The following is a 19,403-nucleotide window of genomic DNA, read 5'->3' as shown; positions in this document are numbered from 1 at the left end:
GCCAGGTGAAGACGCACCTTGTCGCCAGTGCTGTCTCTCATCAGGTAAATTAGTACCAATTAAAACAAAAGTTTCGTAATGTTTAAATTTATGGGATTTGTTCTGCACCCCGTGCAGCGGTTTTCTGAGCCGCAGCGAAGTTGACAGAGCAATATGCAAATTCATCCCGCACACACAAACGCGGCTCACTGTCGAGGCATGTAAACATCAATAGGCTAAAACAACACAAACTGTAATTTTGTCTCACAGTCATGTAGAAGCGCCTCCAGGCAGCGTGCTGTTTGTGCAGAGACCTGGCAGCAGCTGTAGGTCGTCCCTTAGATCCACTGCCCTGGCATGTTGAAAAACTGTCATCAATTTGTACCGGTACCGAGAAAAAAATAAACCTGGCTTGAAAGAATCTTTATCTTCAGCAAATTTATATGCATACATTTTATACCACACTTGAATACTGGGTGTGTGTAAATTAGTCCATAAGAAATGCAGCACAGGGTTACTTAAAAAAAACTGTAACCCACGAGCCGAAAGATGCTAGAAAATAAAATACAATTTAAGTCAAAATAAATAAACAGTCTAATCCATGAAACAGTAACTTTATCAATTAATAAGTATGAATGTAGTTGAAATGAATATCCATAATAATAATGTACTTCTTATGATAGAAGATAAAACATTACATCAGAACCAGTTTGTTTACGTTACCAGCAGTAAATTCACCGTGAATGTAAAGAAGGAAATACAAAAATGAACTTACAGTACTTATCCAGCAGGGGGCAACAACGGCCCTACGAATGGCTCTGAAAGTGGACGAGGAAGCGGAACTCCGTCATTTCTTTTATTTCGCATTTGTTTTGGTGAATAGAAAATAATCAAGTTAGTTGGAATAAATAACAATGAAACTTCCGTCTACAAACTTCAGCTTAAAATATTTATTGAGAAAAATTGAGTTGTTGGTGCTTGATTCAACTCACAACAGATAAATAAAAATACGATTGAGCTTAATTGTGTAGCTGTTTTAATGTGCTTTGTTTTTATTTATCACCCACACGTACTATTTGTTTGAAAAACAAATGTTGCCCTTTATTTTGAAAGCTAAATCTGTGTTTTTCCGGTTAGAGTTAAGCTAACTGTGTTTACCTTGACGCGCGGCGATTAGGCGCTGCCAAGTCTGGCAACAAAATATAATTTGTTTAACGTAACCTGTGCAGCCTAAATTCACTGCCATGGCGCCCTGAAGAATTGGAGGAAGGCACGGTTTCATGCTCGGTAGGTGACCGGAGTCAGTCTGCTTCTCGCCGTTGAGCCGAGACGCTGCGCCCCGAAACACAAACGGCTGTGTGGACGCTGCTACAATGAGCTCGGAGCACCAGAGCGCCAGCGAGGACGCCGACGAGTCGCAGGACAGGCCCAACGGCGGCGGCATCTCCGACAAAGAGGAAGACCCTGACATCGACAACTCGGGGGACGACGATGACATGGCTCGGGGGGTTACACCTTCACTGCCCGGGAGCAGCGGAGACCGGCCGGAGCGCGACGCAAGCTCTCCGGCGTCAATGAAACGGGAGCCCCGTGACCAGCAGACCGCCGCGCCGCAGACAGGGAGCGGCGGGGGTTCCGGCAGCGGCAGCGACAGCGGCAGGGGGAACAGCCTGTTTTCCTGGCTGCAGAGCAGGACTATTAGGCGAGGGGTGTTTGTAGACCCGGCTAGGGATAACTTCAGGACAATGACCAGTTTGTACTGCTCAATGAATCCGGCTGCAGAGTCTGTCAACCTGAGCACTCAGACCCACGGTGCGGTGTTCAACCTGGAGTACTCTCCGGACGGGTAAGACAAAACACTTTGGCGTCTACATTCAAGGCCTTTCCCCCGGAGTTCATGCTCACAGGGTCCCCACTTCACAGGGAAACCTTTGATAAGAGAAACAGCCTGGAAAGTGCTTGAATTTCTACATCAAATTCATTCTCATACTGCTTCATCTGTCTGGACTTTATATCCAAGGATCACCGCACATGTACACCCAGGAAAACCCACTGCTTGTTATTTATGTTGAAATAACAGGAGTTTGAAAACTAAACTTAAACGTCTTGACTTATTAAAACTGTCAAACAGTTCTAACAGACTGAAAAACCAAAACGTGATCATTTGAAGTTCTTTAGTTTCTCTAAACAAAACCCCAAAGGCCTTGGAAAAGCCTCGCACAGTAAACACGACTAATGAGCACACAAGCCTCTGTGAGCAGACAGCAGATGTAGGAAATAAATCCTGCCACCAAACCAGGTCAAGCTGCGTCCAGTCTGGATCAAATGCTGTTTGTGGGCTCATGTAACAGCGGGACAAAACACACGTCCTCCACAAACAGTGAAGTCTTTCCTGGACATTGCACTTTTGGAGGAGATTAAAAAGTCATCTTTGAGTTTAAAAGAGAACACTGATGTTATCTTATGGCACCGTTTAAATAATCTTATTGTCATTGTTGCTTTTTCACCACAGTCGGGGGTGCAGTGGTGTGTTAGTGTGAGTGAAATCCAGGAGATTCACTTAAATGTTTTTACCAGCAGACCGGACGTGTGGCTGAGAAATTGGATTTTTTTTCTGCTGATCAGTTCCTTATCCTGTCGTCTTTAACTAATTTTATGACTGTGGAGTCATAAATCCTAGAATGGTGTCCAATCTGTCCACTGATTGAAGACACTGTCCAAAAAGATAAATTCTTTCCTCCTCTTGTATGTTCATGAGTGTGTTCAGTTTTTGTGTCTGCTCTGCGTAGGTCTGTGCTGACGGTGGCCTGTGAGCAGACTGAAGTCCTGCTGTTTGATCCCATCTCCTCCAGACACATCAAAACCCTGACGGAGGCTCACGAGGACTGTGTCAACAACATAAGGTGCATTTCTGTTAAATCATGTGCAGAGGACATTTTAAAAAAGCTAATGAAGGGATCTGAGGGTCCAGATTCGTGTCTGATGAGAGTCTAAAATAAAAATATTCCTTTGACTGTCTGTGCCCTACAGGTTTTTGGACAATCGCTTGTTTGCCACCTGCTCTGACGACACCACAATTGCATTATGGGATCTCCGTAAGCTGAATTCAAAGGTTTGCTCCTTGCACGGCCACGCCAGCTGGGTGAAAAACATTGAATACGACACCAACACTCGTCTCCTCGTCACGTCTGGCTTCGACGGCAACGTCATTACATGGGACACTAACAGGTCGGTCATGGTTTTCATTCCCAGTGTGTGCACTGTGCATTTCAAAGTGAGTGTGAGTATTTAAAGGCGAATGTGGTGATTGTGTTCGTTGTGTTCTTTGCACCTTTTTTGAGATGAGTGAGCAAATGCTTTGAAATGTTTGCATGTTGATTTTCTGATATAAGGAAACATTCACTGATTGATTATCATGAGATGATTGTTTATCATGAGCACCTTCAAAGAATTTTCTGTCAATCAACTAGTCAGTAAATGCAGGAAAAAAATCACATATGTTTTACCACCTAGAAATGGCCTGTTGTAGTGGTGATGTCATGCTGCACCATCATCTGTACATAAAACTCCGACTAATACATCACTGACTTTCCTCGTCTCTCCATTAAATAAAAACTGTAACTTTACAGCTTTAGAGATGGATAAATGGGATTTCTGGCTAAAGTTCAACCCTGGAAACTTAATTGTCTCTGCTGAAAAACTACCCGAAGCTGATGATTCGAAAGTTTCTGTGATTTGTGGCAAATCGAGACAAATCATTTCACAGTGGATCATTTGTCTTGGTACAAACCTGCTTGCCTTTGAATAGTGACTCCCACCGGTATGTCCAACCAAAATTACATCAGACCTGCCTGTTTAACTTTGTGTAATTGTTTTTCCTCTGCAGGTTTACAGAAGATGGCTGCCCGCACAAAAAGTTCTTCCACACCCGCTACCTAATGAGGATGCGTCTGACGCCCGACTGTTCCAAGATGCTCATCTCTACTTCCTCAGGGTACCTGCTCATCCTCCACGACCTGGACCTCACCCAGTCCCTCGAGGTGGGCAGCTACCGCATGCTGCGAGCGCGACGGACTCCGCTCAGCTCAGGTCAGATCACAGGCTTTGTTTGCATTTTAAAAAATAATAATAATAATAATCTGCAACGTTTCCAGTTGAAAGAAAATGACTTTTGACCCTTATGTGATTCTGTAGATGGAGGAACATCAGCATCCAGGTCAGCTGGAACTCCTCGCCAGGGAAATGACTCCAGCAAGATCCACCCTCACAGAGAAGGTCAGATAATCATGGTAATAAACTGAATAACTAATGAGGTTTCTTGACTATAAAAATTTTCAAAAAACTTTTTTTTCTCTCGCAGGTCTTTCTCCCCGGAACAGTCTGGAAGTTTTGACTCCAGAGATCCCCGGAGAGAGGGACCGAGGGAACTGCATCACCTCCCTGCAGCTCCATCCAAAAGGCTGGGCCACACTCATCCGCTGCTCCAGCAACATGGACGACCAGGAGGTGAGAAACATTCATCTGTTATCTCAAAGCTGTTTTAATGATATGATCCTCAGTTTTGTTTATGAAATCTCCTCGCTGCATGTCTCCAGATCCGAAAGATACCTTTAATGCATCTAGATATGATATCTTGTTTATGACCCCTCTTGTCCTCTGTTGGTGTACTATATGTGTGTGTACATTTGGTTCTAGCTTTCAGTGTTTGACAGTTTTCAATACTTGGGCTAAGGACTCTTTTCATGTCCTGCTCACTCAAACATCAGATGCGGAAATTATTTAAGCTTTTGTTCTACGAGACAAAGCGTCTTTATCAGGGTTTCTATTCTGTCAAAATGTCAGTTTCCTGTGAAAGTTTTGCACTCGATTGGATTGAACCTCACTGACACTGTTGTTTGTGGAGCGTGTCTTAGTTCATAAAATAAATTAAACCATTTTAAATACTTCTTATTTACTTTTGGGTGAATAAGTGACTTGGTGTTTTCATCACAATCAAAAGTCTGCTGGTGGCTAGTTGGTGTTTCTGTGGTTCCTGAACATCACATCTTTCCAGCCATGACGCCATCATGATTAATGCTTTCAGAACCTGGTGTGACACAGACTACATCACCTACATGCTCCTCCATCTTCTTTCCTTTCTCTCTCTCCAGTGGACGTGTGTGTATGAGTTCCAGGAAGGAGCACCCACTCGCCCGCTCGTCTCCCCACGCTGCTCCCTCCGCCTCACCCACTACATCGAGGAGGCCAATGTGGGACGGGGCTACATTAAGGAGCTGTGTTTCAGCCCGGACGGACGGCTCATCTGCTCACCGTATGGCTACGGAGTCCGCCTGCTGGCCTTCGATGAGCGCTGCGGCGAGCTGGCCGACTGCCTGCCCGTCCAGACCAGCTGCCTCAGGGAGATCCGCTCCATCTACTCGCACAGCGACGTGGTGCTCACCACCAAGTTCTCCCCGACACACTGCCAGCTGGCCTCAGGCTGCCTCAGTGGACGCGTGGCCCTATATCAGCCCAAGTTTTAGCATCCAGTCCTGTCAAAGAACGATGCACTGCAGACCTGGGTAGAGAAGTACTGATCAGGATTCCTGCATGGACCTGGACAGTCTGGAAAAAAACACAAAATCACACAGAATCAGTAAAAATATTGCACTGCCCCAATGTATTGTTTGTACAACCAAATATTTTCAATGATTTTAGACCGTTCTAAATTATACCAAGACCATCAGTGGAAATTTTTGAAAAAATCGTAAAAAGTAGGAACATGACTAACATTTCTTAGCATGTGTTTTAATGTACTTAATGGACCAGGTGAAATTATACATACAGATATTTCAGATATTGTGACACATATTTACTTCAGTACTGTTAATTTTCTGAACCCTCAGCCAGACTGTAACGTAATGAAAACCGCACCCATCTGGCACCTAATAGGGGTAAAGTAAACCCCAAAAAACAAAAGTTTCAGCACTTCTAGACCCAGGTCTGCAGCTGTGATGCAGGCTGAGCTCGTGTGGGAAAAAGAAAAATTAAAGAAGGAGAAGACTTGGATGGAAACATTCAGCCTGTCTGACCCTAAACACAAAAAAAAGACTTTGAGACAGCAAAACAAAAAAAGGGCAGCTGGGCTTTGCAATCTAGACTTCCATCCAGACTGAGGAGAGGGTTTGAAGCCCTTGAGGCTCTTGATCATTAAATCAAGCGATTGAACATGTCATCAGTCAAAAACAAACTCTGCAGGTCGTCTATGGATCTTTTTCATACTAAAGATTAATTTTGGTCTCTATAGCAGTAGAAAACTTTGACCTGTTTCAACACTCCACACATCCAGATGCTGCTGTCTCGGGACAAAAACACTAAGGATGCAAACAGACATATTAATCCATTAATTCTAACGAGACAAACAAAACACAGGCGCTTGTGTCTGTCGTCTGCGCTGTCGTTGATCGTCTTGACTCGGCGTCCTCCGCTGCGGATCGCGTCGCTCTCAGTTACTCCGCTCTGCTCATGCCTTTTTCTACAGGTGCTGCTTCTCTGCTCATACAATCTGAACTTTGACCCCTGACTTTAAGGACCTCATCATCAACGCCTTTCTCCTTCGCTCATGGACCGTGGCTTCTCCACTTCTTACCTACCTGTGCTTTCTTTTCCCCATCTCCACCATGTTTTCACCTTCATTGTCTTTAAACATGTCTGGTGGTTTTATTGTTGTATTAGTGTCGGCACTACGTTCACCATGGCGTTTGATTCATTTGACTCCACTACCACATTTTCTTTGCCATTGTGTAGGACTTTTACATTGGGATCACTTCTCATTTCTCTCCACAGTTTGTGTGTTTTAATCTTCTTGCTCTCTGGACCCTAACCCTAAGTCCAGCTGCTGTCACTGTCTTAGTTTTCCACTCTGACATTTTCCAGACCTTCTTTCTTTAGAAACCAATATTGCTAGAGTTTCAAGGACAGCAGCAGTCATAGTTCAATATCTTTTCCCTGAAAGATAAGGCTGGTGTTATTCTGTTTTTTTTGCTTTACACGTTGTATACTTTCTGTTTGTTACACTCAGTCCATGCTCACTCCTTCCCTCTGAAGACACCAGTCTTTAAAAACAGCTCACATATGTAGTTTCTGTTTTTTCTAAAGGCTCAGTAAATTCTTATGACAATTGGGCCACACAAACAATGCTAGTTAGCAGAATCAGTTCATTGTTGGAGGAATATAGAATAATTGCCAGCCTCATCCTCAGTGGCTTGTTCACTTTTTGGCCAACAATTTTTGACAGAATTATCGGTTTAATCTTTAATTGTTGCCAAGAAACATTTGACTCCTTGTCCGACCTGGTTTTGTTGGGTTTTGAAGTGTGTGTTGATTCACATCAGTATTTGATTGTTTTCCCCTCCTCTCATCCAATTTCGATCTTTTACAGTGTTGTCATAAAGGTGACCAGGCTTTTTTTTTTTTTTCATTTCTTTTCTAAGTAGCGAACGGATTGCTTTGACTGTTGATGCAATGTGTTTGAAACCAGTGTAGTATAGCTGCTGTAAGAGCCAAGCACACGTGTGGATGTTATACCTTAATGTAAACTGGTTACAGTGCATACGGACTGACTGCAGAATAGATAATAACGTGCTGTTGCGTAAACAATAGATAGACATAAGCTTATACTACTATGCATACCAGCCTTTATGAAGATTCTCCTTTCTTATTTATGCGAGGGTGATGCTCTGTGTGGAGCTGTCAGATGCCAAAATGTGTTTTTGTGTGGACAAAGCAGTGCTTCTCCTCTGTAGTGAACAGTTAGCTGAGAACTTAAATCTGCTCTTATGAATTAAAAAAAAAAAATTTTAACAAGTGGCAAAAGCAGAAAGTTCAAAAGGATTGTTTGACATTTTGGGGAATATGTTTGTTCGCTTCATTGTGGAGAGTTAGGAGGGAAGATTGATACCGCTCTGACCTCTGATCTCAGAAAGTGTGGTCACAGGGGGCCACTTAAAGTCAGAGGCTTGGCTGCTGTGGTTTTAAAAGATATGACGTCAGCGCAGCTTTATAGACATAAGTGTTCCCAAGTGTTCCTCTGCGAGAAAAGTGTAATAGGCATATTTTCCAAAATGATTGAAAAAAAAATTAAGTTATTGAGAAATGAAGTTGTCTAAACACGGATGTGACTTAATAAATGAATAATAGTCACAACATGGTCCTGTATGTAAGAGGGAGGATGCTTTTAACACGCTGTACCTCAGTCAACTGCTCAAAATGTGTGTTGTTCAGTGTGTTACAAACGGAGTCCATTTCACTTTCAGTCCAGTCACATCAGTGGTTACTCGCCTGGAGGAACCAATCTCTGTCACAGGCATTAGGAAATACTCAGTAGTTATTTCATGAATAGACCGTCACATTCACAGTGATTTTTTTTTTTTTTTTTTAATTGACTGAGCTGAAGGTTAAATGACCAGCCATGCTGTATATTCACTGCTGCTTTTATTTCACTTCTATTTACAAGCTCTTCGGAGAGAAGTGTCTTATCTGCCATTTTCACTTCAGGTATAGCAACAAAAAAAACAAAAAAAACAAACGGGGTTCATATTTATGAATTTGTTCTTTTGTTTTGTTGTCAGTCCTGTTCTGGGTTTTAACCTGTATTCTGTTGTGGGTTAATTGAATGTTCTCTGTAGTTCCATTGTTACCTGTGCACCGTCACCTCACAACTCGGGAAGGGGTGGACAAGAGACAAAAACATGTTTTAGTGCTCGCACTGTTGTTTCCTACATGGCTATACACAGCAAGTAATCCTGACAAAGATACTAAAATGGTACTTATTATCACTGAAATAAAAAGTTAGCTTCTTTTGCACTGCTGACTATTTGGTGATTGGATCCAGTATTTTTGATTTTTCCATATTTTTTGGATTCCAATGTTAAAATTTAACACTGTAGATCTAAGAATTAACCACTAGATGGCAGTCAAAGCCAGCAAAGAATCTGTTCCAAACCTGTGGTTCCCAACCTTGGGCTCATGCCGCAGCTGGAAAAAATTCAAATAAATCCTGGATAGTGGAGAAACAGCTCCAAATAATGTTGCAAAACAAAAAAGAAAAATAAGTATTAGATCTTAGGAAGTTTGTCAGTAACTTTCCAAAGTCATAGCTCGATTCCCATCCACATGTAAAGTACTGTATGTTGCAAAACTCAAAATCTCTTTGTGTTCAGATCTGTTCAATCACTTTTCTCTACCTTAAGATTTAGACACAGGAGCATAGTTGACACAAATAAGGAATATTTATTTGAGTGTTTATGGTCCTGATGGACTTCAGTCAAACAAAAACAGATGTTAGAAAAAAAAAAAACACGACACAGATCAGACCAGCTGACACGTAAATCCTCAACTCAGTCTCTTTACAGATAAGTGACAAACACTACAGCATCACTAAACAGTTTATTGACAAAAGACTAGTTAAGTGAGTCTGAACACCATCATGTATGCCTGTCCATAAATGTGTAGATGTCCTTTAGTCTTTAAAAAGTTTCCTAACTTTTCTGTGCAGCTTTTTAAAAGTTATTTTTGATCTTATATTTTATCCGATATTTTTTGTTTTTGTATAAAAACCCTGCTTTTTAAGTATCTTGTCAACTTTTGGAAGTGTTTGTGTGACTGTCACTGGGGGGTGTAGACCGATGTCCCTTTTCCCAGATGGCATTTTTCTCATCTTGGACTGAACCTCTTTAACCCATTATCCAGCTAATCTCTGAGGCTTCTTCAGCCCGCCGTCCCCTCTCCTCTCATACTCTCCGGGCTCCAGAAGACCGAGCTCTCCTCGTCTGCAGCAGCTGCTCCTGCTGCAGCTGCTGGCTCTGCCGGCGGCGGTTGATGGCCTTGGTGCTGGCGCGAAGCTTACGGAGCCTCAGAGCTCGGAGACGCAGCTGAAGGTCCTGGGGGATCTTCCCTCCTTTGGCCCGGATCTCCTTCAGCCTCTGAATGGGCGTCTTGGTGAGGGTGAAGTCACAGATGGTGGGGTGAGGCTCCATTCCCACTTGGCACCGACGAATGGACGGGAAGTAACCCTCCGCCCAAACCATCACCTTGTACTCGCCCGGGTTCAGAAGACGCCAGTAGTCTCCGTCAGCAGCTACAGGAGATAAATGTGATCATTTACAAAGGTGGAGACAAAATGAAAGATTTCTTTTCTAATCATTTATTGGTGTAAAATCATGCTGATAACACCTGCGGAAGCATATGTGAATAACACAGCTAAATGCTACTGGTGCAGAAATTGAAACTAGTCTCTGACCCGCTGCTCTGCCTTTGCTGAATCCTGTGACTCTCTCTCAGTTTACAATGCTCTCAACAAGAGGCAACAAAAACAAAAGGGAAGTATAAAAGAAAAAGAAAACTGACCTGATCGGATGTCATGGTCGTGGTCCTCCACCTTGATGGCAGCATCTGCAATTCCTTGTTTGGTCAGCTTGTCCCTGACCACACCTTTAATCCCCCTGTGAACCTGAGTGAAGACAAAGCATTACATCGTCAGGACTCGAAGAGATTAGAGAAGATTAAAGGCAGAAATGTTAGAAAATGGATTATTTGACTTGTTTATCTTTTTTTTCTTCTTAACAGGTGGATGGATTCTATAAATGCTGACCTGCTCCATGTAAACCAGCAGAGACTCCTTGTTGTTCTCCCACTCGATGGGAAGCTCGCTAACATGAGGGAATTTATCACAGGACAGCTCCACCGTCACCTCAAAGCAGTTGGTGTGCAGGTAACTGAAGTCATTCATGCCTGCAGAAAACACACAATGTGCATGTGCATAAAAACGTAGTTAATCTCTTTAATCTTCTTGACCACTCATTTAGCTTTTTTTTAAAAAACTTGATAGGAAAGTAAAGAAAAATGAAATCAATTTAGAGATTACAGGAATCCCAGTGACTCACTGCCGGGGACGGTGTGCCAGGCGCCGCCGTTGATGATGTTGTTGTGTGCCTGGAAGTCCTCGTAGTGGCAGATGCGGCGGTCGGGGTTGGCCATCACCAGGTGAGTGGAGGCGTAGACGGAGGCCAGCCAGCGGAAGAAAGCGTCGTCTGCCGTGGGGGTGTTTTCCTGGGGGGCCCAGTCACGGGTGCAGTCGAAGGGATACGTAACCACCAGTTCTCCGCCGTGGAGGTTCGCACTGAGCACGAAGGGGATATCCTGCATCCAGCTGATGACGGCACGGGTCTCTGGTGCGACCTGGACAGTGGCGGAAGGAGGACTCAGATTCATTGCAAGTAAAAGTCCAAATATATTAATGTAAAATTCTCTGATACAAGTAAATGTCACTTAAGTAAAAATACTTAAGTTTTATCACAAAAAGGTACTTAAAGTAAAAGTACAACTTGTAGTAATTTATAAGGTTATATGTTTTTATGCAGCTGTCAGATAAAAAGTACTGAATGCAGTGGAGTGGGTAAATAGATGCTCAAATCAAATACCTCAGAATTAAGTACTTCCCCTGAGAATTTCCATCCACAAGCTGGGAATTTAAGACATCACCTCAAGATTTTCCCCAAGAAAAACCTCCCAGACACTGGCTGTTTAGAGCAGTTAATGTAAAAACTTGTGTTCATCTTTAACAAGGAAACCAAACACTGAGTGACAATGCTCAGGATTCCAGGAAAACCACAGTTTTCTTGGCTCTGAAATTATTTCCTGATCTGGGGCCTGCACTGCCACTAAAGTGGAAACCTCACCCTCACGGAAAAACTGCTTTTCTGTGTGACCTACATTTATGCACTAATAAACTGAAAACATAAGAATTATTACATGTCGCCATTTATTAAATAGCAGAGCATGGTCCTTTGGTAATGGTGTTTTCGGTTCAGTAGTTTGTATCTCACCAAACTCTTTTCTCTGAAATTTATACAGTATATTAATTGCTAACATTTGCTCCATTAGGGTGTTACTCTTTTATCAGACAATGACGTCTGTTTTCAAAGTCCCCCTTTCTTGGTTTTATACAGGAGAGGCAACTGTTTTTTTTTTAATGTAACTCCAGTTTTTGTAATGGCATGCACTAGTATCTGAATTTTACCGACTTTCATTCCTAGTAATACAACCAGGTGGCGCCAAAGTAACTCCTTAACTTTCTCAGCACTGTCTTTTGACTGTTACTCTTACACGCACAAATAAAACTACATTTCCTTACAGTAGCATCTTCTTTGGTGTAGTACTCTGGGATGGGGATGTAGTGGTTGGGGACTTTGGATGCATCTGTTGCTTTCTCTTGGGCATCCCACATGATGTTGTTCAGGTCTGGAAAGTTGTGGTTCAGGTCGATTCCTTCAAAGCTGTATCGTCCTTCAGCCCAGCCGGCCAGCTCTGAGCCCTGCAGCAGATCCGTCAGTCAGAAGCAGAATCAGTAAGCACAATGGAAGGATCAGTACCTCCCTTTCTCTTTTTGAAGATGAAGAATGAACGTCACCGCCCCTACATCCAGTTTCATCTGGTAATACATCACACTTAAGGAGAAAAGATAAAAATTCAGAGGAATTATATAACCCAAAACACAGCCCTCCATTCACCCATGTATGTCAAGATCAGACAAGTCCTGCCTGAGGTGCTGCCTTCAGCCAGAGTTTATTTTGACAGCTAAATATCGTGCCCTCATCAGGCCAGGGGATGTATTTTGCAAACTTATCCCAGTGTGTCTGCCAAACTGTGTGTTCATCAGAAAGTGTCAGAAAAATGCACCAATCCTGTAATAAAACATCAACCTAAGTTTGTTGTGTTTAGCTTCATCTACTGGGGAAAGAAAACTATCAAAGGAAGCAATTTGCCTTCTTTCCTTTAAACATCTTGGAAAAAAAACATAAGACATAAGCCCATTAATTCTACACTATGTCACTTAAAGCCTTACCCACCTTCTCATAAGCTACTTCATATCCATCAGGGTTCATGGAGGGCAGGAGGTGGATTCGTGTCTCAGTGACCAGTCGCACGATACGCTGGTTGCCCTTCTTGTATTCTCTGCACAAGTACTGCATGAGGTTGAGGACCAGCTCTCGACCAAGAACCTCGTTCCCGTGCATCCCCGCCACATAGCGAAACTCTGGCTCACCTGCCAAGAGTTTTTTTAAAAAAGAAAAAAAAGTTAGAGAGTCATTTTACCTGCCAAGCAATAAACGTGGAGTCCAAAAACATAAACGCAAACTTAGAGTAAGAGGTCGTCATAAAAGCGGAATCTGAACACCTGAGTTTGCTTTTACTCTGTAGGTCAAAACCCAGAGGCACATCAGGAACACATTCAACACTTTTGTATTGTGTTAAGCAACAGTGTGGACCTGGTCCACAGCACTTTGCCAGTAATCACACATGGATTGGCCAGACTTGATGGCAGACATTCCTGAATTTTATAAAGACTCCAAAGACACAAGATCTGCACTCGATACAGCAGCATTTCTTGTAATTAAAAAAAAACAATGACGGGCATCCCTGCCCCTCTTCTTCTTGGATTTGACAGCAAATCAAACCATGAAAGCAGTGACATTTAAATCAGATGTTGTCACTTAAAAAAAAGGGGAGTGAAGCAGTTTTGAAATGTGTTTATGCCATTTCTCCAAGATGAAAGAAAGACCAGCTGTACTCTGCTTCATTTATTTTAACTTCTTGGCAGATGTAGAGTGGCCACAGTTCCCCGCCTCTGAAGACAATATTTCAAAGAAATCTATCTTGTTTGGTGGTGAATGTGCAGCCTCCAATTTCAAACCGTTATCAGTTTGTTTATACAAGAGTGGCCTCCTCTATGAGACTCTCCGGCCTCCCTGTGTGGTGCTGCTGCACAAAATCCAGGCTGAATAAACACTGGAGGATGTTGAACTGGGCCCCTGAGCAGCTAAACCCGGGGTAACTCCAGAAACATGATAGATTCTGGTCCACGAACTTCTGAATTTAAGGACAAAGGTTTAATTATTCTTACCAAGTTCATGTTTGCCGGGGTTATCTGAGATCTCCATGACGTAGAGTTTGAGGCCCATGTAGCTCTTCCCGATGGTGTAGACGCGGGTGATGTCCGGGCACTCCTCTGTCACAGACTTCATGAGCTTCAGGGTTAAGAAGACAAGTTGGACTAAAAACCTTCAAAGGGTTAAATGTGAATTCTGAGGAAAATCTGCAAACTGTTAAGACTGTGAGTAAAATCCTTGGCATTAGCTTTAGGGGAACCCAAGTTACTCATCGTGCATATGTGGCCTCTCAGCCCTTCATCACCCTCTAACCTTCCTCATCTCTTTGTAGTTGTGGTGTCTGAAGTCCAGAGTGTCCTTCGATCCTGGTTCTCGCTCTGAGGCGTAGATGTCAGTTGGATCTACGAGGGAACAGCACATGAGGTTTCAGCAGCTTGGTTTCCTTTTGTTAACAGAGAGAATTTCAATCATCCTTTAAAATGTGCCAACATTTTAATATATTTTGACATATTAGTCACTGTGAACATCTCCCGCTGAAAGAAAAACCCTTAAAATGAATCAGTATTACTCAGACTCAGCAGGTCTACAGCGGAGTATTTTTACCTACCGTTAACACGACAGCCAAGGATCTCAGCCCTGAGGCAGATGGTGCCGTTGGAGTACCAGGTTTGCGGGTTGATGCGGATGAAACGGGCGACTGTGGGAACAGGGAGGAGTCCGAGCACCGGAGTCTCTGGATTCTGGTTCCCTTCAAATATCTGTACAATTCAATGTGGCATCACATAGGTTATTGGCATTGCATGCAACTGCAGCTGCATTGGATCTGCATCAAAAGGAATCTCTTTTTATTGGCCCGTGAGACACTAACAGACAAACTTACAGAGACACAGGACAAAAACATAACCTACTTGGGAGAAGTGATGATCTTTAAATGAAAAACAGAGCAAATCATTTTTTTGTTTCCCCTCCAGGTCCTTGGACAGAGTTCAGACTTTTCTAAAAACTGTCCAACATGTGGAGTTAAACTAAAACTCTTTAGGTTGAGGTGCAGGTTTAAAGCTTAAATCTTACATTTATTTGTATTTCCACCTCAATTTACAGCGTTCATAAAGGTGTATTTTAGTTTGAATACACATTTTGACTTTTTTGTAGTAGAGGCACCATTTGGCAACTGACATGTGGAAAAAGTAATTCTACTAAAGAGCTATACTGTTGTATACTGTTATATATGGTGTTACATACCAGTTAAACTGTTGCCAACCACAAATCTGAGTTTCTGGCAACATTTTCTTTTGTTTTCATTTGAAGTCATTTATTTAACTTTTTGGTCACAGTGCATATTTCACTCTGGCAGAAACTCTTCAAAATCTGTTTTCCATCTCTATGAGGTCCACCGCTCATGGCTGGTACATTCCTTAAATCAGTAAATACAATAAGTAGTTCTTACCGCTTCCCGTGTCCCGTTCATGCAGGTTTCCCAGTTCACAGAGTCATTACTCAGCTGCACTTTGTAGGTTTGGACCCAGTCCCAACTATAGTGAACACAGAGAAGGACAAGAAATACATTTTTAAGACTTTTGTTGCACAGAACATTGAATTTTGTTGTGTTATGAATCTTTTTTTTTTTTTTGGTTGATGTTTCATTTTAGAACGAAAACTGTTCAGATTTTGATTCTGACACTACCTGACCTCCAGATGGAGTTTCGCCCTTGCAGGATGACTCCGGTGAACAGGGTGAGGTGGATGGCGTCCACCTCAAGCCACTGGTGCCGGTCTTTGTACTCTGCACACCAGGCTCCGTCGTACTGGTCCCCGTCCTCAATGCCAGACTTAAAAAAAAAAAAAAACACGTTAGACAGAATTTTTTCGTTGACTGCAGAAGCCATTAAACTGCCTCGATGTGAAGCATTGCATAAGATTTTGGTGTTGACCTGATTGTAAAATAATTGCTTTCAGACTGCAGGACAAGAGGGGGATGGCTGGGATAATGACTAACACTGCTCACATTTTGCTGACTATGTTACTGAGCAGCTAAGCGACTGTTTTCAATGAAAAACTATGTAAAAATGCTCAGCAACACCACTTCCTACAGCAAAGTTTATAGTGGTAATTTTACATGCCAATAAAAGCAGAGGAGAACAAAGAGATGGAGATTGTGGGAAACCTTCTTTACTTTATTGTCCATTGGTTTCAGAAATTAGTGGAAATTATGGACAGAAAGAAAATAGGTTCAACCCAGCTACCACAAGGACCACATTGGAAATAAAGCTTGGATTTTGTTGTAGATGTATGTGACTTAATGTCTTTAATCTTGTTACAGCAAATGAATAAGGCAAACTAATCTTTTGGGGTCACAGAATCAGTTCTCTGTACTTAATATTTGAAGCTTGACTTTGTTCCAGACCTAGACAGACCTGGATATTCAGCCTGCCCCTGTGAGGACCCAGGCCCATCCGTTGGTAGGAGGAAGCTTGGATCTGGCTGTCATCAACCCGCAGGGATTCCAGGCCGAGTGGAGGACAGTCTGGAAGGAAAACAAAAAGACCATGAGATAAAATCTTCTTTGGGTTTGTGTCTGTGCTCGTGTGGAAATGCTGATCCTCTGCAGGAGCAGCTGCTGAAGGGTTAAACACTCTCCTTCTGATTCTTCTGAGTAAGCAAACACATGACTGATGTAACATGAGGTCCCAGCGGTTGTTATGTGGAATATCCCTCACCATCCTGGGTCAGTTCAGTGGAAGTTTGGAGGCCCTCTCCTCCTCCTCCTTCTCTTCCCCTGCTTGTCTGCAAAAAGCTGCAGATAAGTGAATCTGTGGAGGGTCTGAATGTAATTTGAGACAAAGTTGAGGCCCAAGAGCGCAAAGTCAAACCTTTAGCAGAGCAGGAAGACGAGAACTACAGCTGCAGGGTTTTTTATGGCTTTGGGAACAAGCAATAACATTCCCATCAGTCACAAACACTGCTCGACCTGAAAGCTCAAAACAGCTTTGTCCATTCTCTTCAGGTCAAGGGATGTTTTCACAGCAACATCTTCAAAGTTATCTGGTTTAAGACAGGTTTGCATTAATACTTGAGGGTAAATCCCTTTAATACACATTGTGGTTGATTAATCAATCACTTGATCCAGAGTCATTGTTGCACAAGGATTTACTATTTCCAGCTTCTCAAATGTGAATATTTTCTTGGTTGTTTGGCTATGGGAAATTGCGATGGACATTTTTCACCATTGGCTAACAACAATAATCCTTAGTTGCAGCCATGAATATGTTTTCCACATGAAGGATAAAAGCATTTGTTAAGAAGGTCTGGCTCTTATTTCCCTGCAGTTGTACAGCCTGTTCCTTCCTAAAATTAAACATAAATCACATATTTTTGGGAATTCAGGGAGTGAGCTCTTACAAATGTGTCGGAGAATTAATCTGAAACAATTCTGATGACCCCAGTTCTTACAAAATGCATTCACTCATTCCAGCTTCTTAAATTGAATTTGAATTTTTGTTGGTTTTCTCCTGCCACAGTAAATTGAATATCTTTTGGGTTTGGCCTGTTTCCTGGCATTTTAAAGACGAAACAATGAATCGACTGAATCGAAGAAAGAGAATAATTTATAACCAACGGAAAAGCTTGTAAAGAAGCTTTGGCTCTGATTTACATGCAGCTTTCTGGCCTTCTCCTCACTGAAACGACTGTAAGGACTTCCAGTCAGAGTTTTGGATTGTTTGTGTGACAAAATGAACCATTTTGAACACATCGCCTGGAGCTCTTTGTTTTTACTACTTTTTGAAGACTGTTTTAAAGACTAAAAAAGTAATCCATTGGGAAAACAACTATAAAAACTCATCTGTAGTTACGATCCTACATATGTTATTCACATGAATGAAGGAAATTCTGGCTCAGACCTGCAGATATTCAATCTGTTCCTTGTTAAACAAAACTAATTCAGTGAGTTTTAATAAATGTGATAAGATTTACTATAATAAAATTATGTAAACTAACATTTACTAAGTCTACAAATTCCCTTTTTGTTAATAAACCCTCTGTGTTTACATAAACAGTGTGATGTTAGTTGATCTGTGTTGCACAGGTTTGCACAGGCTGAGCTGAGCACGTAAATGTGGTTAGGGTTTAGGGTATCATTTATTAATTACATCTAACTGCTTCTTTAATTAACATTGATAATTGGGTTTTATACTTGTTCTCTTTGGCTCCTCACAGCTTCACGTAAAAAAGTAAGTGGTCTACTTGGCAGAAGTTTTCCTACCCAGTTCAGTTTTCTCATCTTCTGTCTTCCTGTCATCTGTTTCTTCCTCTTCTTCTTTGTTGTTGTTGCTGTTGACTTCTTCGCGGTCTTGATTGGTGTTTTTGGTCTCCAGGTGTTTCTCTCTGTCTGTGGTGGTGAATAACTCCGTCTGTGCTGTAGCTGGAGTCGGTCGGTCTCTGCCCTGATCCTCCACAGTGACAGACTCAGTCCAGCTCACAGTCGTCGTTGTGGCTGTGTCGTTGAATAATGAATAACTCTCGGTCGTTGCCTCGTTGATCAGCGCTCCTGCTCCGGTTCCAGCTCCGGCTAAAAAAACTCCCAGTAAAATCACTGCAGCCAACAAGCACAATGACTTTTCCATCTTGCTCTTTGTTTGCTGCTGCAGAGTGTTGGGGAGGGAAAAAAAATCTCCAGCCAGTTTATATGTGTATGATCGAGATGACAGAGCCAGACCTCCATCCACATCCCTCCTCCTCAATCCCACCTCCCCTCCATCACCCTCCCTCCCACAAATTCCAGAAAAACTCCCGCGAAAATTTGCGATTCAAAAAAAAAAACAAAACAAAAAACAAAAAAAACGACTTGTGCATGATTCCAGTTTCCATAATGTGGGTTATTATGTGTCAGCCAGGGCAAAATATATGAGTAGTCCACTGTACGTAAAGTTCACAATTTAAAGAATGCGTTTTATCCCAATTAGTTTCACCTGTCGCCCCAATTGGTTTCACCTGTCGCCCCCAATTGGTTTCACCCGTCGCCCCCAATTGGTTTCACCTGTTCCCTTTGTCTCCTGTGTGTTTTCCTCTGTTAGTTTTCTTGCCCGCCTGGTTCCTACCTGTGAGCCTGGTTACTTCCTGTCGAAACAGTCTCAGTCTTCCTGTGTCTGCGCTCGGGTCCTTTCCCCTGAGTTCCTGACTGCTCTGTGACTCTTACTTTTATAGTACACTAGTGGTTCATTCAGTGTGCAATAATTGAAGCAACGACAGTGATCTTCATGGTTTAGCAAACGAGCAAAGGTTCAGTCGGTTAATTCAGTCCACGTGAAAAGAAATCGCTGTTTCATTCGTTAATACTGGACAAGTCTAAATTTCACTGATGTAACACAGAGACAACCGTCACAACATCCTTGTCCCAGTGAAATCAGCAGGTGTGATATCAGCAGGTGTGACCTCAGCATCCCTCTCTGAAACTGTGGGAGGTGACACAAACAAACCTGAATTAATGAATGGAGAAAC

At 42.5% G+C, this 19,403-nt stretch overlaps 2 protein-coding genes across 3 annotated transcripts; one reads left to right on the top strand and one right to left on the bottom strand.

The window, feature by feature from the left end:
* The first annotated feature begins 1,137 nt into the window (after positions 1–1,137).
* wdr32 (WD repeat domain 32) lies at positions 1,138–8,825 on the top strand. Its single transcript, XM_041061359.1, has 7 exons — positions 1,138–1,825; positions 2,769–2,882; positions 3,010–3,207; positions 3,866–4,068; positions 4,174–4,254; positions 4,340–4,485; positions 5,130–8,825. Exons 1-7 carry the CDS (start codon positions 1,353–1,355, stop codon positions 5,499–5,501), a joined length of 1,587 nt encoding a protein of 528 aa, XP_040917293.1. The 5' UTR covers positions 1,138–1,352; the 3' UTR covers positions 5,502–8,825.
* Positions 8,826–9,229: 404 nt separating this feature from the next.
* On the bottom strand, positions 9,230–18,630 carry LOC121197566 (probable carboxypeptidase X1). 2 transcript variants are annotated; one of them, XM_041061238.1, is made up of 13 exons: positions 18,169–18,630; positions 16,322–16,431; positions 15,597–15,736; positions 15,355–15,439; positions 14,515–14,665; positions 14,220–14,308; positions 13,922–14,045; positions 12,867–13,063; positions 12,152–12,331; positions 10,902–11,196; positions 10,610–10,749; positions 10,366–10,468; positions 9,230–10,096 (listed from the first exon to the last, which is right to left on the bottom strand). In XM_041061238.1, exons 1-13 carry the CDS (start codon positions 18,527–18,529, stop codon positions 9,750–9,752), a joined length of 2,322 nt encoding a protein of 773 aa, XP_040917172.1. In that variant the 5' UTR covers positions 18,530–18,630; the 3' UTR covers positions 9,230–9,749. The 2 variants fall into 2 exon arrangements, with proteins under 2 accessions (XP_040917172.1, XP_040917173.1); XM_041061239.1 differs by lacking the exons at positions 16,322–16,431; positions 18,169–18,630 and having other exon boundaries at positions 15,592–15,724.
* Positions 18,631–19,403: the final 773 nt, after the last annotated feature.

The sequence above is a fragment of the Toxotes jaculatrix genome, chromosome 17 (assembly GCF_017976425.1).
Source record: "Toxotes jaculatrix isolate fToxJac2 chromosome 17, fToxJac2.pri, whole genome shotgun sequence".
Lineage (NCBI taxonomy): Eukaryota > Metazoa > Chordata > Actinopteri > Toxotidae > Toxotes > Toxotes jaculatrix.
The sequence above is the reverse complement of the archived record's forward strand: the minus strand, read 5'-3'. Positions and strand labels throughout refer to the sequence as shown.

Bases quoted from the DNA above. Each gene is read 5' to 3' on its own strand.
- wdr32 (XM_041061359.1), top strand. From the start codon at position 1,353: ATGAGCTCGGAGCACCAGAGCGCCAGCGAGGACGCCGACGAGTCGCAG. The intron at 1,826-2,768 runs GTAAGACAAAAC...TGCTCTGCGTAG, and splicing joins CTGGAGTACTCTCCGGACGG to GTCTGTGCTGACGGTGGCCT. The intron at 4,255-4,339 runs GTCAGATAATCA...TTTCTCTCGCAG, and splicing joins GATCCACCCTCACAGAGAAG to GTCTTTCTCCCCGGAACAGT.
- LOC121197566 (XM_041061238.1), bottom strand. From the start codon at position 18,529: ATGGAAAAGTCATTGTGCTTGTTGGCTGCAGTGATTTTACTGGGAGTT. The intron at 15,440-15,596 runs GTCAGGTAGTGT...TGTTCACTATAG, and splicing joins GGGCGAAACTCCATCTGGAG to TTGGGACTGGGTCCAAACCT. The intron at 14,046-14,219 runs GTTAGAGGGTGA...TTAACCCTGAAG, and splicing joins ACTACAAAGAGATGAGGAAG to CTCATGAAGTCTGTGACAGA.